We start from the raw sequence: 16947 nt of genomic DNA, 5'->3' as shown, positions 1-16947 counted from the left end.
AGAGTCATTTCGATTTTTTCTAAAAAGTTATAATTAAAACAAAGTTGGCGAAGTACACAAAACTGAATTGTGGACGTAATAAAACATAGAAAAAACTAAAATATATTGTCAGTGAGGCACAGTGCGCAAACAACTTGTGTTTGTCACAACGGACAGCAAATACTTGCCAAAACATAGGTCAGTCAACGAAAACATTGAATATGATGATGTTGCTGAAGCAGCAAAGCAAAGAATTGTGTCCGACAATCAAGTAGCTCGGCAAACGTATGAGCCGAAATTCTGCTCTAAATAATACTTTTAATACTGTCGCAAAAGAATATATCTCAGTATGAATAGTAAAACAGCGGCTGAGGAAGAGAAGATATACAAACAAAACAGATAACATGAATATTGTATGTGTGCCTTTTCATTGTTTTCAATTGCTGTAAAAAGAAATATTGGAGGACAAAATTAGAAAAATCAAAAACTTATTATGATTATAATGAAGAGACAAAGTACTAGAAATTTCAAAAAATTACATTCAAATGAATAAAAATCATGAAGTAAGACACTTCGATATTGTTTTTAAATAAAGAAAATATTAAGCACCAAATGAGGTTTGAACTCAGATCCTCTCACTTAGCAGCTAAACACCTTAACCATTACGCTAGCGCAGGTCGTCATTCAAGAGAGCTCCTAGAGGCCTTTAAAATATCACGCAAAATACCGACAAACACTGTTGGTATGACTATGAATTACTCACATTTCGTTGAAGTACAATAGGAAATAAACAATTACCACTGTCCTTTATTGCGAAAAAGTTTGTGAGAATGATACAAACACCTTTCCTTTCTATCACCTGAATTAGGAGGCTTATTGCTTGTTCGGTTTAATTAATTAATAGAATATGAAGCAATTGGTATAAAGCATGCTTTTTCCAAACTCTCTATAAAAGAAAGTCTGCTATCAAGACATTGCTTTTGTTCAGTTACTTTATTTATGACTGAACATTTCTAAAACTGAAGACGCTTGTCTGTGCTCTGCACGGCAGTCGAGCTCTGGCAACGTCATTCTCTGTTCATTGGCTGACTGCATTTTGTGACATCAGATGCGCAGAACTAACCTAAACTCGGCCGCCGTCGTAAATGACACGCACTTTAGATGATAGCCTGGTGAGATTGCCAGGCGTAGCATCGGAAAGTGGGGTGTGGGGAACAAATGGGGAGCAGGGGAGCACAGAAGTGGTTAGGTTGGGTGGGTGGATGGGTGGTTGCATTGGCAGAGTGCAGCATGCAATGAGAGTGAGGGGACAGCTGGTTGAAGCCAGGATAATTTTGGGAGTTGAGAATTTTTTGTAGGGATAACTCCATCTGTGCATTTCAGAAAAGCTGATGGTGGAGAGGAGGATCCAGGTAGCCTGGGTTGTGAAGCAGTTACTGATATCAAGAATGTTGTGGTACAGAGTGGTCTGCTTTGCTCTTTGCCAGTCTGGCAGTGGCTGTGAGATCATTGCAACACAGCTGGTATATAACACAGCTGCTTTCTCAGGTTGCCCAGCCTTTGATAGGGTAAGATAAGCCTGTGCCAGGACTGAAGTAGCCTCCCCCTTCTCTAAAGTAGTGTTCTGGCATCCACACAACATTCTATGCCCCAGGAATCATCCCCGTGGAAGACCCAGGTGCAAGAGCTGCCCAATCGACCCACCCAGCACTTCCCATTCCCTTCTACAATCACATAGCACCATCTTCACACCAACTGTTGCTCTGAGTGCTGTAAGGGACTGCTATAATACATTACATTCATGATGTACCTCAGTGACCAGTAGATGTCTCTGTCTTGCAATAGCATTGATGGTTTCAGGTGGAAACCACTGATACTCAAAGGGTTAACTCTTTTTATTACCACAAAACACAATTTTTTTTAAACCATCACCAAATTGTATGATGTGATTTTGAGAAACCATAGTCAAATGGAACAGGAAGGGATTCATTATAGTTTTACAAGATGTACTGTCTGCCACAAAACACCTGTTGGCTTGGGAGAAGTAGGTGTAAATTTGCCTGTAGTAAATGTAAGTTTGCTTGTTTAAAAGGTAATGGAATGTTCTTCCAAGATGTTTAAAACATAAGACCATGCAGTATAAAATATGTAATATGATACTGTGTGGGTGGATGTATGCGCTAATTAAATTCACTCTTAATGGGGAAAAAAGGAAATCTGAGAGAAAGAGCATCTCAAATTGAGCAAGTCAGTAATGTGTTGGCCCACCTCTAGCCCTTGTGCAAGTAGATATTCGGCTTAGTATTGCCTGATAGAATTGTTGGATGTCGTCCCAAGCTGGTTGGATGGCTGTTCCATAATACTCCAAATGTTCACTGTCTGGGAGAGATCCGATGACCCTGCTGTTGAAAGTGGGATTTGAAAAGCAACAGAAACTCCCACAGTGTGCATTCAGGCAACATCATCCTGAAATGTATTCCCAAGATGGCTTGCCATGAAGTGCAACAAAATGTGCCATAGAATCTGGTTGATGTATTGCTGTGTTGTAAGGGTACCGTGGATTATAAAAATGGCACCCAGACCATAATACCTGGTTGTCGGGCGGTATGGCGGGTGCTGGTCAGGTGAGTATCCCATCACTGTCCTGGGGCATCTTCAGACGCATCTTCACTGGTCCTTAGGGCTCAATTCGAAGCAGGACTCATCAGTGAAGACCATTCCACTTAAGTCAGTGAGATTCAACATTGAAGATGTGTAGACGCCTCGGAAGCATTGGGATACCAACCTGACTATCAACTACCACACGGCCCTACGACCAGGAGTGAATGTTTGGGGTGCCATTTCTTTTCATAGCAGAACCCCTTTGGTTGTCATTCGCAGCATCCTTACAGTGCAGCAGTATGTCGATATTCTACATCCCATTTTGTTGCTCTTCATGGCAAGCCATTCTGGGCTTACATTCCAGCAAGATAATGCCTGCCTGCACATGGTGAGAGTTTCTGCTGCTTATCTTCCTGCTTGCCAAACTATACATCGGCCAGTAAGGTCAACAGGTCTCTCCCCAGTTGGCAACATTTGGACTATTGTGGCCAGGGCCTTCCAACCAGCTCAGGATTTTTACGATTTAATGTGCCAATTGGACACAATTTGGCACGATATCCCTCAGAAGAACATCCAACAGCTCTGTCAATCAATGCCAAGCTGAATAACTGCTAAGGACCAGAGGTGGACCAGTACATTTTGGACTTGCTCAACTTGTGAAGCTTCTTTCCTTGAGTAAATCATTCAGTTTTTTCTGAAATTTACATCGCAACTACCAGTTTCAGTCCCATTCGGGTAATTCCTTTGTGGTGCACCCTTTTCTTTTCTGTAGTTTCTGCTGCGTGTATTTGTACTTTAAGGCTAGAAAAGTGATATTTTCATTGTTAATTAATCCACCGTCAAATCGACAATTCTTTAGCAGTGCTGAGGAAACATCTGAGGGGACAACTATTGTCAATACATCAGTTAAAAACAGTTATGCACAAAATTTATCTATAAAGCAAATGATACATACCTTACTGTGAGAATTTAGAAGTTGCTCAGTTTCTTGCAGTTGGCTTTGCAAATGTTGGATAGTTGCCAGCTGAGCTGCATGATGAGCATCCATAGAACTGAGTTTGAGTTCCAAGGATGCTCTTTCCTTCTCTAGCAAATACACTCTTGCCCTGAGTTCAGCTTTGTCTTCTCTCATTGCCATCAATTCCTAATTAAAAAAAAAAGTCAGTAGATACTTAGTAACTATACTGTGCCAACCGTGTGAAAGGCAGCTGCTATGAATCCTCAGTGTTTATTTATTAATACACATTACAACAGTCTTACTGAAGTGTCTAAATCATACTTTGTATGTATTTTTAAGAAAATATGCTCATCATTTAGTGATTGTGATTTAATATCACTTAGCTAACTTTATCTCAGTTATAAAACAATGGAATGTAACAGTATTACGAGAAGGAAAGTTGCTACTCACCATACAGTGGAGATGATGAGTCATAGACACGCAAATGCAACTCTCACACAACTGCAGTCTCAGGCAGTTGCCTGTGTGTCTATTGGTGACAAAGGCCTTAATGGCCAAAAGTTTTAATTGTGAGAGTCTTTTTGTTGTGTCTATCTGTGGCTAAGCATCTCTCCTATATAGTGAGTAGCAACTTTCTTTTTAATATTTTTCTCAGTTATACTCCTTTGCCATGGTTATGCCACTTGAAAGCAATGTTTATTCATACAGATGATTATTTAATAGCAAATTGAAAAGTAAAATACAGTACTTTGTCAGTATGTCCCACTTAGATAATGTGCAGTCACTGACTGTTCTTCAAAAAATTATAGTAAATGAAAAAGATACAGACACATGCAGGGGTCATGTGGGTAACATTGAGTGTAGTGAACACTAGAGCTGTGTCTTACTTATTCCAGAAGAGGGACTGAAAGTAAATAAAATAAATTTGCTTGTACTTACTAAGTCTGTACTGAGTATAGGAAATAGGTATAGGTACTATGTGCCATCTGAGATTAAGATAAACATAATTACTGCATTTTGGTTATGATATCAACACAAGGTGAAAGCAACATTTCATATGAAACTACACAAGTACATTTGCATCTACAACAGTTAATGTGTTGTGCATACTTCTGACTGTTTTAGAAACTTGACCTAAATGAGATGAAACACATAAAGAAAAAGTATTTGTTTTTTTCACCTTCTTCTTCTTCTTCTTCTTCTTCTTCTTCTTCTTCACTGAATTAAGATCTTGTATGATATATTTTAGACACTTTGCTTTGTTTTGTGAGTGTGAATGGTAATCTCTGCTATGATTTTTAAAACTGTTTAACAATACTCATGACTGTGTTTTCGTAGATTTTCCCGGTGTCTTATGTGTTTATGCTCTTCACGGGTATGCTGCCGCGTAGTCAAGACTATCATGTCTGGCAGCATACCCTTGAAGAGCATAAACATGTAAGATGCCAGGAAAATCTATGGAATCACATCAGAAACCTCTACAGGGAGAAGATGGTTATTCTTGTAAAGAAGTTTGATAAATTTTGCAAGAAAGGGAAGTTGCTGAGTTTGCTTGTATTTTTAGTGTGTATTCAGCGAATGCACCTGAAGATGGTGGCTAGAAGGATCACTGAAATATTGTGTAGTGAAGACGATCATATTCGGCAGCGTACCCGTGAAGAGCAAAAACAATATTCATGACTCTTTACAAATTATTTAATTAACTATACTGCAATTTTAGTAGAATAAGCAAGTACTGAAAAACTACTCCAAAAATTAAATTTTAGATGTAAGACACGTAGCTTAACCTCCATAAGTGTTTTTTAGCACAAGTGAGCATATTTATTTGTGTCAACAATGGTAACTAGGGCTGCATGCCAGTGACACTTATATTCAAGCTCTTTTGAATGAACTTTCACTGACTGTTGTCTTGGCCTATAACTGGTTTAATGTTATCATCACTATCAGTAGCATTTTCTTTAAAATATTCATAGGAATGTTGATTTGCTACTAAGCAGGTGTTTAGTGGCACAATATGGAATTTTGTGATGAAAATAATAAGTCTAGTTTTATCACAGTGTCTCTCATTAATCAACTCATGAGTTTTCAAAATTCAAGTGAAAGACACTACAAATCATCTTGCTGTGGCACCCTCCAAATGTGGCCTACATATCTGGAAGGCCACCACGTTGCAACACCCTGTTCTTCAAAATACGTAGACCGAGTTCAGAGGGCGTTACAGCAAGCTGATTTGTACTTATCACTTGAATTTTGAGGACTTGTCAATTAATTAAGAACAGAAGCATCGCAACTGTCTAAGATGAAAGCAACAATCCTATGAATATTTATACTGGATATGCTACAGGGACTGATTCAGACATAAACACTTTGAAGACGAGCAATGTAGCTAAGTAGACTAAAAAAAGACAAGTGAAGTAAAACCTATGTCGGCCATTTCTCGTGTTTGTAAATATATTACAGAGTTTGCCTTATATCTGTCATCTGAGTGAAGGTACTCTATGATGCTAGTGCAACAATGAAATAATAAAGATAGCAGCACCTGTCACTTCTTTTGGTGGGAAAGACATACAGACAACAATATGTGTTACTTGCTTCACAGTGTTTATGTTTCCCTTGTTTCACACACAGTGCATAGGGCATCGACTGTCGTCTGTGACTTGCTTCATATTTATTTTCAAGGTGGCCCTATAGCACAGTACTGACAAATAGAAAAGGGCTAGCTAACAATCTCATTGCCCAGAAACTAATCATTCATTTTGCAGATGTGGATTATAGTAAAAACACGGCTGGTATAGAGAACAGCGACCAGCTAATGGGCTCCTAACCTTTTGGGAGGCAGCAAATAAAGTGATTGAAAAAAGCTTTGTATGCTTTATGTAAAAAGTAGAGACCTCCTAGCAAATGTCTTGTTGAATTGGTTATTGAATTGCCAACAGCTTTGATAAACAAATGAGCCCTGGCTGAATCAACTTCCACTCAAACTACTTAACCCGTAAACAGACTCAGTGGAAGACGTTTTCCTAAATTGACTTTGGCTACACAAATATAAAAATAGCCTCAGACTAAGTGCAGACTGAAGCAAGGCAAGGCCCGGGAAACCATGTCCTTAAACAACTGCTTAACAGCAAAGCAACTTTCCTATGGATATTTGCAAGGAGCATGCTACAGAATTGCAATTAGAGTAAAACTGAAAGTATTTTCATACTAAGTGACCTATACAGAAATGTATTTGCAGTTTTTGTTTGTGTAGGTGGAGTCATCCTGAATAGATACTGCTCATCACGTCTTTCATATGATGCCCAGTGTTGAAGGGAAGCATCAATTTGTTTCCCATAACAAATAAATTGAAATTTTACATGCCCCTTTGATAGAGTGGTCCAAAATGAGTCTAGTGCGATATTTGTTTTATCGATCTGTGTTAGCAGGGACATTAAAACAAGGAGAATAACCAGTACTGTGTGCCAGGATAGTGCTGTCACCTGGAGTACTGGTTATTCTTCATGTTTTCATAACCCGTTAATAAATATTGATAAAAGCAATATTGCACTAGATTAATTTGGGACTACTCTGTCTGAGGGGGCACATAAAATTCTGCTTTAAAAATCATTTTGTTTGTAAAGGAAAATGAACTCACTTTCTGTTGACACTTGGCATTGCATGAAAGACATTAAGAGCAGTATTTGTTTGCGGTGACCCCAGAAACAGAAACTGCAAATATCCACTACAATGTCAGAGAAAATGCAACTGACAACTCTTAGAAGAGAAACAATGTATAATACTGCATTTTCCCCCTTCAATCACTTCATTACCTGCATAAGAACAGCTGTCTCAAGATCAAGCTTTCTGGCCTCTGCAATAGACACTGGTGGACGAGGAGATGGAGGTTCTGCATGGCAGCTCTCCAGTTCAACTACTGTGGCTCTCACTGCACTGCGTTCTGCCTTCAGTTTTCCTATGTGATCACGTAGTCTTCTTTCCTCATTTTGGCCCCATTCACTGCATTCCCCTGAGCTGCTTGTACTGCATAAATAACATTACTTGTCAATCCAGACTGTAAATGTACAGCTGGCTTGCATTCACAACAAACAAAAACTTGATAGTAACTTCACAGCTTAATTTTAAATGAACAAAAATTACATTTTTTTTGTAAAGTTTTGTTAAATATTCTGATTATCACTAAACACTGACCATTGGAAAAACACTAAGTTATCTTCTTCTGACTGGAGTCTGCTCTCACTGGCAGTCAATATAGCTCTGTTAGCAGTTCAACGCCATTATCTGAATTTGGCAATTTGCTCACTAGACTTGTATACCACCTGTATATTCATTCTATAACTATCTCCCATACCCTGCATATGATCTCAGATTCCCATCATTCTCTTAATGCATTGAGGTGTGTTTGAAGTTGTTTAAGGCTGTAGATACTCTACTGAATACCACAATCAGATGAGGAGGAAGGGAAAGGGCACTCGTGGAATTTGGACGAATAATATTCTTGCACAAGGAATGGAACTGTGAAGAAACTCTGGGTAACAGAAGAAACTCTGCAGCTGATCTACAAAAGAAGAAAGTACAAAAATATGCAGGAATGAAATATAAAGAAAGTGCAGGGAAGCCAGGGTGAGAAAAAGTACAAAGAAATTGACAATACATCTATATAGTTGTGAAAAGTGACCCTAAACAAACATGTTCTGAGGCAGTGAACTAAAGACTATGCTTTATTGGCAGAACACTCAAAAGATGCAACAAATCTACTAAACCAACTGCCTACACCATGCTTATCAATTCTCTTCTGGAGTATTGCTGCACATTATGGCGGACATCAAAAAAGTTCAAAGAAGGGCAACTCATTCTGTGTTATCCTGAAATAGGGAAGAAAGTATCACAGATACAATACACAAGTTGGGGTGCCAGTCATTATAACAAAGGCATTTTTCATTGGTATTACATGAAAAAATCTCTCCACAATCACCAACTCTTCCAAATGCAAAAATAATTTGTTAACTCTCACTTACATGTTAGAAATGACCACGGTAGAAAATAAGAGAAATCAGAGCTTGTGTGTGTGTGTGTGTGTGTGTGTGTGTGTGTGTGTGTGTGTGTGTGTGCGCGCGCGCGCGCGCGCGCTTATGAGCTCACTGCGAGCACTTAATGCCGAAACAACCTTTGATGCAATTAAAAGTGAAGGTGTCAACAGTAAGAGTTCAAGGTGAATTCCACTGTTAAAAGCAGAGGAGAAAGGGGTGGATGGAAAGAGTACATTGAAGGCATTGTGAAAAAGAAAACTGTCTGGTAACATGGTAGAAGAAGAATAAAAAGAAGAAGAAATGGAAGTTGATATGGAGGATCCAGCATTAAAGAGCCAAAGTGTTAAAGATCTTTGGAAGACTTAGGAGCAAATAATGCAGATGGCACAGACATCAGTCCTTCAGCATTTCAAAAGTCATTGGAGGAAGGGGGCAACCAAATGACTACTGAAGTTCGCCTTTAGACTCTGAGCCTGGAAGGATAAGACTTTTGGAGAAATTTCTTCCATGCAATCTGTGATAGCAAGAGCAGATAAGTGGAAGAACTACCACACAATCAGCTTAACATCTCATGCTTCCAACTTGCTAATGTGATAAATGCCCAGAAGGATGGAAAACAAAATTAAGGATATGTTGGTTGGCGACCAGGCGGACTTTAGGGAAGGTAAAGGTGCTAGTGAGGCAATTATAATATTGCACTTTGCAATGAAAGCAAAGCATAATAAAAACCAAGACATGTTCATGAGATTTGTCATAAATATAAAAGGTGTAAGATGTTTGAAATTCTGAGCAAAATAGGTGTACACTATTGGGAAAAATTTATGACACAGTGTGCACAATGTGTACAAGAACCAAAAGGAAAAAATAAGTATAGAAGACAAAGAATGAGTTATTTGGATTAAAAAAGGTGCAAGATAAGGACCTACTGTTCAGTCTACATAATGACAAACCAATGACAAAAAATGAAAGAAAGGTTCAGGAGTGGGATTAAAATTCAGTGTAAAAGGATATCAAGATTTGCTGGAGACATTGCTTTCCTCAGTGCAAGTAAGGAATAACTGCAGGACCCATAGAATGGAATGAGCACACGCAACCTCAATGGACAGAGTAAACAGAAGAAAAACAAAAGTAATGAGGATTAGCAGATATGATATTAGCAATAACTGAAAATCAATAAAAGTACAGGAATGCTGCTACCTTGGAAGCAAAATAACAGATCGTGGACACAGCAAAGAGGACTCAATAAGCAGACTAGTGCAGACAAATAGAGCATTTCTGGCTAAAAGAAGACTACTACTAGCAAACATCGACCATAATTTGAAGAACAAATTTTTGAGTATATATGTCTGGAGCACAGCATTGTTTTGTAGGAAAACCAGAAAAGGAGAGAATTGAAGTATTTAACATGCAGTGCTACAGAAAGATGTTGAAAATTAGATAGACTGGATAAGAAGTGAGGAGGTTCTGTGCTCAATCAGTGAGGAGAGGAATATTAAACACTGACAAGATGGAACTGGATGATACCACATTTATCAAGACATCAAGGAATAATTTCCATGGTACGACAGGGACTGGAGGTGAGAATGTTGCATGCAAAGGCAGGGGTGGCGTTTATAAGCAGTTGAGATAATGTAAAGAATGTTATAAAATACCATGATTGTCGACTTTTGACCAGAAATCAACAGAGAAAATGAAACTTACTGGCAGATTAAAACTGTGTGCCAGACTGAGGCTTGAACTCGGGACCTTTGCCTTTCATGGGCAAGTGTTTTGCCAACTGAGTTACTCAAGCAAGACTCATGATCTCTCCTCACAGCTTTACATCCTCCACTGCTTCGTCTCTTACTTTCCAAAGTTCACGGGAGTTCTCCTGTGAAACTTGTGTGATCAACACTTCTGGAAGAAAGGATACTGTAGAGATATGGCTTAGTTACAGACTGGGAGATGTTTCCAGAATGAAATTTTCACTCTGCAGCAGAGTGTGTGCTGATATGAAACTTTCTGGTGGATTAAAACTATGTGCTGGACCAAGACTTGAACTTGGGGCCTTTGCCTGTTGTGGACAAGTGCTCTGCCATAACATAATTTATGCTGTGAGGATGGGTTGTGAGGTCCACTGAATCCTCCCATACACTCGAGTAATCTTCTGCAAATAGTTATTTTCAAATGTCATGAACTACTGACCAAAATAACTGAGATATCAACACAGAGTCTAGTTTGAATGCCACAGCACTTTTCTAAATATAATAACATTAGTGTTTGTATTCTGTACTCGTCTGCAAATTTGATAACTGACTTCTCTGGGAAAGTTTGGGGGGTTCCTAAAGTTTAATGTGAGATCTGAGCTATGGAACAACTTGTCATTGTTCGCATACATAAAGCATTGCAATTTGTTAAAAATCATATTAACAGCTTGAAAAGTACTGGAATGAAACTGAAATAATTCTGAATTTCAAATCTGACATATAGCTCCTGAGCCATTAACTTGCATTTCAGAGTTATATTTTTATTCTTTACTTTTTGAAACATTAGGAGACTTAATTGATAAATGTGAAAACTTCTGGATAATCAATCATGTATCACTTTTAGTTTGCTGACTGTAATAATGTACAGGCACCTGTGAAGAAAAATTTAAGGGGAACTGGACAAAGACAAGTATTGCAGCAAAGAAACCGTATGTTTACTGATGGAAGAAGAACAATGAAAGATCATGACACCATCTTAGTATTCATGAACTTATACAACAGTCTTCAATAATACACGGTGAAATGAAAGTAACTAAAGAGAAATATTAAGCAATGTTATATGCTTCTTAACCAATGATTAGAATGAAAGGAAATGTCTGAAAATGAGAGAGGAATAGATGTCCTTGCGGTTCAAAGTAAGAAAAGTTATAGGAACTGTGGCACGGAATGGGCAGTTAACTCAGCAAACAATACTGATTACAGATAAACAAATCAGAGATTAAATTAATGAAGAGTAATTCAGAGGGAAGTTTCTGGGGGGGGGGGGGGGTGGAAAGGAATCAAAGATGTACATTTTATTTAATTGCAATATAATAAAGAGACATACTCTTATGAAGTAATAGTGTTATACAGCTATTATTAATAATATTAAAATATAATACAATAATTTTGAGAGACATTATGTAGATAGTCTTCAATGGAATAGGATGTAATTATTGTGAAGTTATTTACTTCAATGACACTCAATTAGATAATCCAAAAGACATTGAAAACTTTCCACAAGTTGTCAAATATATGAATTTACCCAAGTAAGAATTCCTTTCTGTACTAATGTTAAGTTTCTGAAATTGTTTAGATTACGACATTAATAGACAGTTTTATGAACTTGCAGGGCAAAAACATTAATACCTTGTTGTATGGCTGTATTCTTCCCAAGGGGATGTGCTGATGTTAATAGCATTGCTGGCCAGAGTAGCTTCCAGTCTGGCTAAAAGATGTCTTGCAACTGTTTCTGTTGCTCTTCTGTTCTCACTGGCACGGCGCAACAGACTACCAATTTCTACAGCATCATTTTCACCATCTTTGGATTCATCTGGAAAAATATGTTCGTGTTAAACAAAGCTGCAGCAGAAGTTCAATAACCAGTTTCACAGCACTAAAGTTACTCATCAGGTTCATATTCAAATAATTTACAGCGGACATAGAATTTATTAGACACCCCCATGACTCTCAGTTATCTGCAAATGTAAGGAAACAGCAAATGATGAAGACTACGCGTTTGGGGAAAACTATTCTTATTATGAGGGTGTGCTGAAAAGAAATGCCTCCAAATTTTTTATGTCAAAATTCATATAGCCTTAAAATAAAACAAATACAAGTAACATTCTGCATCTTTCTTCCTCACATCTGCATTTTTATATCTCAACATAGTCATCCTAGCAATGAACACATTTCTACCAATCAGAGACCAGTTTGTTGATACCGTCACTGTAGAATAATTTTCTTGACGGAGCCTCAATCAAAGCAAAGTTCTCAAAGGTGTTTTTTAAATTCTGGAAACAACTGAGAAACAGATGGGGCCAAGTCACAACTATATGGATGATGATCGATGATAGTGCGCCATTGACAGTGAATGTGTCAAATTGCTGCAGATGTCGCAGCCTTCATGTGTGGTCTGGCATAGTCATGCTGTAGGAGGGAGTGCTCAAAGTGTGGGCAAAATCTTTGAATTTTGAAACTCGGTTACACCACACACTGAAAATTTGGAAATTTGTGGTAAGGTCTTATGGGACCAAACTGCTGAGGTCATCGGTCCCTAAGCTTACACCCACTATTTAATCTTACTTAAACTAACTTACACTAAGGATTACACACACACACACACACACACACACACACACACACACACAGGCGCGCGCGCGCGCCTGAGGGAGCACTCAAACCCCTGACGGGGGGGGGGGGGGGGGAGCCGCGCGGACCATGACAGGATGCCTCAGACCTCGCGGCTACCCTGCACAGCCCACATACTGACATAGTTATGTTAACATCACCATGTTACACGCTACAAATTGGATCCCCCTAGCAGCAGAGGGATGCAACTGTGTAGACATGGAGAATAAAGATGTAGAATGTTAATAACATTTGTTTTATTAAAAAAGAAAAAGCTTTAAGAATACTCACATAAAAGATTCACAGGCATTACTTTTCAGGACACCCTTGTAAACGTAGTAAGTTCAAGAATGTCATAATGTTTATATTCTATCAGTCAGCTGAATATGTTCTGTTTTCAATCCCCCCCCCCCCCCCCCCCCCCCAATATAAAGTTCATAATTAGCAAGTTTTACCTGGTATTACTGATAAAAGATACTTTCAGGTGTTCATGCATTTACTTCATCTGCCAAGATTATGATCTTCAGGTCCTCTTTTTACATATAACTACACATTCTTATCAAGTTAATATTACTATATGTGTAGTACATGAGCAATTAATAGAAATGATGATGATATTAGATACATTAATCAATTCTGTAATGTGATTAAGGACATCTAACAAAAGTATGGTAGCAACGGAAGCAATCAAATCTGAGGAAAAAGTTTACTGGTCCAGAGAAGAGCAAGAAATAAAAGGATAACATTAGCAGATGACAGAGAGGAAAGAAAACAGTAGTACACAGACATAAGGAGAGAGTGGATAGTGTTGAAATGTTGCCAAAATATTGGTTCAATGCTGGACAGAAGGAAGACAGCTGGGATGTGCCAAGAGGGAAGATAAATCAATGGAACAGGTAAAGCTGTGATCTACTCTTGAATGCAGAGTGGTTTTTGAATTAGATACAGGTTACTAGGTGTTTGTTCCATATCCATATGACTAAAATGAAGATGGAGATGGGGAAAGATTTAAAGTTATCCATAGGTACAGGCAAGATGCTGGATGTATAACATCATGAAATGCAGCTATAGAATGATGATAAGTGTTTGACATGCGAGGAGAGATATTCAGGACATCAGTGACTCTGGAAACAATGAAGAAAATAGTGTGAACTTCCTTGTCACCTGTCTGGTCACATTCAGCACAGGAAAGACTGATGTGATCAAACAATCAAATGTTACAAACACATATATTAGAAGCATTTATGGATATTTTAAGACATCTGGAGTTTCCATTATTTGTGCCAAGCTGAACTAAACCACAGTAGTAAGCATTCAGCTGGACTAATGACTGTTTATTTTATTTCTTCAAATTTTTGGCTTGTATTTAGGCAAGAGAAAGATTACCTGCATATTCTATAAGTTTGTTCTTACCAGTTTTAAAGGTCACCAAAATTGATTCCAAAATATTTTACTGCTTTTAGATAGTGTAATTACATACAATCAAGGAGAAATGTTTGTTGATCAACATTCAGTGTGATACAGGGGCGACCTGTCAGTTCTAAGTAATTAAAGTCCACATTTTGTGCCCATCATGCTACTGAATAGAGATTGACATTCAAGCCTGATACAGAAGCAGAAATGATGTTCTGTCTGGAATTTAGATAATAGATGTCATCAACAGGTAAGATACCACAACGCAGCACAGATGAATATCACTGAGGTGCAGTGAGGAAAGCAATAGAGCAATGAATGAATCCTGTGGGACACTCATGAGCGTATGTTTCCATGATGACTTTTCAGATGTACAAACAGCTTACTGATATCTGTTTTTAACGTAGTTGTCAGCCACAGTGTTGCCCTGTTTGAGAAATTCAGCTGCTTTGTTTTCATAAGTAGTATACCAAAATAAAACGTCTTGCTGAAATGAAACAGTGTTACAATGTTCACTTCACATCTATTCAAGGCATGTTTGACATTGTCAGTGACTTTTATTAACATATTTGCTGTGCTGTGGTGTTTACAGAAGCCTGTCCTTCAACTTATCATAAACATCATTGTCCAATGCTTTAGATATTATGGGTAATAAGCTGATCAGTCTAAAGCTGCCATGAGATTTTGGGTATCATCATTGGATATCGGCTGAATTAAGTTTTGTTTTCATTCAGTACAATATGTGTTGGTAATCAGAGAGAAATTGAAAATGTTTGTGAGACCTACAGCTGAAGGTATTGGCCAGCAAGTTTTTATCGTAATTTTGTAGTGTCCTGATAAGAATTTTCCTTTTTATAATCACGACACTTTGTGTTTGATGATGATGTTGTGTGTATCTCTGAACTATTTTGCCATTAAATATAGCTGTTCATATTCAGAGTACATGTAATCTCTACCAAAGACCCAATTTCTGTGTAACTGAAATGTAGAACATCGTAATTTCCTGCAGCATGCATCATTCCTTCTACACTGTGTTTCCAGAAGCTTTCTATGGTCTACAACATAAGTGACACAGTATATTCACATACAAGCGGAAACTTGATTCATCTGATCAGATAACACTTTTCCAGTCTACTACAATTCACGTTTGTTCTTTGTTGCATCACTGTATTTGGGCAACTTTGTTGGCAAGAATGTAACTCTTCACTTCATGTCCATTCCATGTGATTTCCTTGAAAGTGCTAGTTTTGGAATGTATTTGAAAGGATTCACATTGACATCTTCCACCAACTTCTACAGGTCACTGAAGCAAGTTTCAGTGTCAAGTTGGGCCATACAGACTGTTCCAGTCCACTGTATTTGTCTTCTGCCTCCAATCCTGATGTGACTTCTACCTGGACAGGGACATTTACCACAGCTTGTGTGTGTGTGTGTGTGTGTGTGTGTGTGTGTGTGTATATATATATATATATATATATATATATATATATATATATAACAGAGGGAAACATTCCACGTGGAAAAAATATATCTAAAAAGAAAGATGATGAGACTTACCAAACAAAAGCACTGGCAGGTCGATAGACACACAAACAAACACAAATATACACACAAAATTCAAGCTTTTGCAACAAACTGTTGCCTCATCAGGAAAGAGGGAAGGAGAGGGAAAGACGAAAGGATGTGGGTTTTAAGGGAGAGGGTAAGGAGTCATTCCAATCCCGGGAGCGGAAAGACTTACCTTAGGGGGAAAAAAGGACAGGTATACACTCGCACACACACACATATCCATCCACACATACAGACACAAGCAGACATCATCTTTCTTTTTAGATATATTTTTTCCACGTGGAATGTTTCCCTCTGTTATATTCATATATACACACAAGCTGTGGTAAATGTCCCTGTCCAGGTAGAAGTCACATCAGGATTGGAGGCAGAATATGTCTGCTTGTGTCTGTATGTGTGGATGGATATGTGTGTGTGTGCGAGTGTATACCTGTCCTTTTTTCCCCCTAAGGTAAGTCTTTCCGCTCCCGGGATTGGAATGACTCCTTACCCTCTCCCTTAAAACCCACATCCTTTCGTCTTTCCTTCTCCTTCCCTCTTTCCTGATGAGGCAACAGTTTGTTGCGAAAGCTTGAATTTTGTGTGTATATTTTGTGTGTATATTTGTGTTTGTTTGTGTGTCTATCGACCTGCCAGCGCTTTTGTTTGGTAAGTCTCATCATCTTTCTTTTTATATATATATATATATATATATATATATATATATATATATATTGATTCCAAAATATTTTACTGCTTTTAGATAGTGTAATTATATACAATCCGAAACCTCTGTCCTATCCAAAGGCCTCACCTTCAGCCCCACTCCCAGATTCAACCAAACAGCCCTCGTCAAAGATTTACTGTCCTACACTCGTACTCTCTGCTGGAAGTATCACTTTGCCACGAAGAAAAATTATCCTAATCCTACCCCTAATGATCCAACTCCCCAAGACACTATCCAAATTGAACCCTGCCTGGAACAGTTCCGTCCTCCGTCACAGCCGGACCCACCTCCTCTTCCTCAAAATCACCCTCTCCAAACATTCCGGGAATTTCTGACTTC

At 38.3% G+C, this 16947-nt stretch overlaps 1 protein-coding gene across 2 annotated transcripts in view; it reads right to left on the bottom strand.

Moving 5' to 3' along the window:
• LOC126252905 (colorectal mutant cancer protein) overlaps nucleotides 1–16947 on the bottom strand; it is a 643915-nt gene that overhangs the window by 7765 nt on the left and 619203 nt on the right. For both annotated transcript variants that reach the window (XM_049953885.1, XM_049953895.1), the window contains exons 11-13: nucleotides 11940–12123; nucleotides 7348–7558; nucleotides 3536–3724 (exon numbers count right to left, since the gene is read on the bottom strand). In XM_049953885.1, the coding sequence (XP_049809842.1) occupies nucleotides 3536–3724; nucleotides 7348–7558; nucleotides 11940–12123 (584 nt within the window). The remainder of the gene's footprint in view (nucleotides 1–3535; nucleotides 3725–7347; nucleotides 7559–11939; nucleotides 12124–16947) is intronic.

This window comes from Schistocerca nitens, chromosome 1 (assembly GCF_023898315.1).
Source record: "Schistocerca nitens isolate TAMUIC-IGC-003100 chromosome 1, iqSchNite1.1, whole genome shotgun sequence".
Lineage (NCBI taxonomy): Eukaryota > Metazoa > Arthropoda > Insecta > Orthoptera > Acrididae > Schistocerca > Schistocerca nitens.
This window is presented reverse-complemented; position numbering and strand designations above follow the sequence as displayed.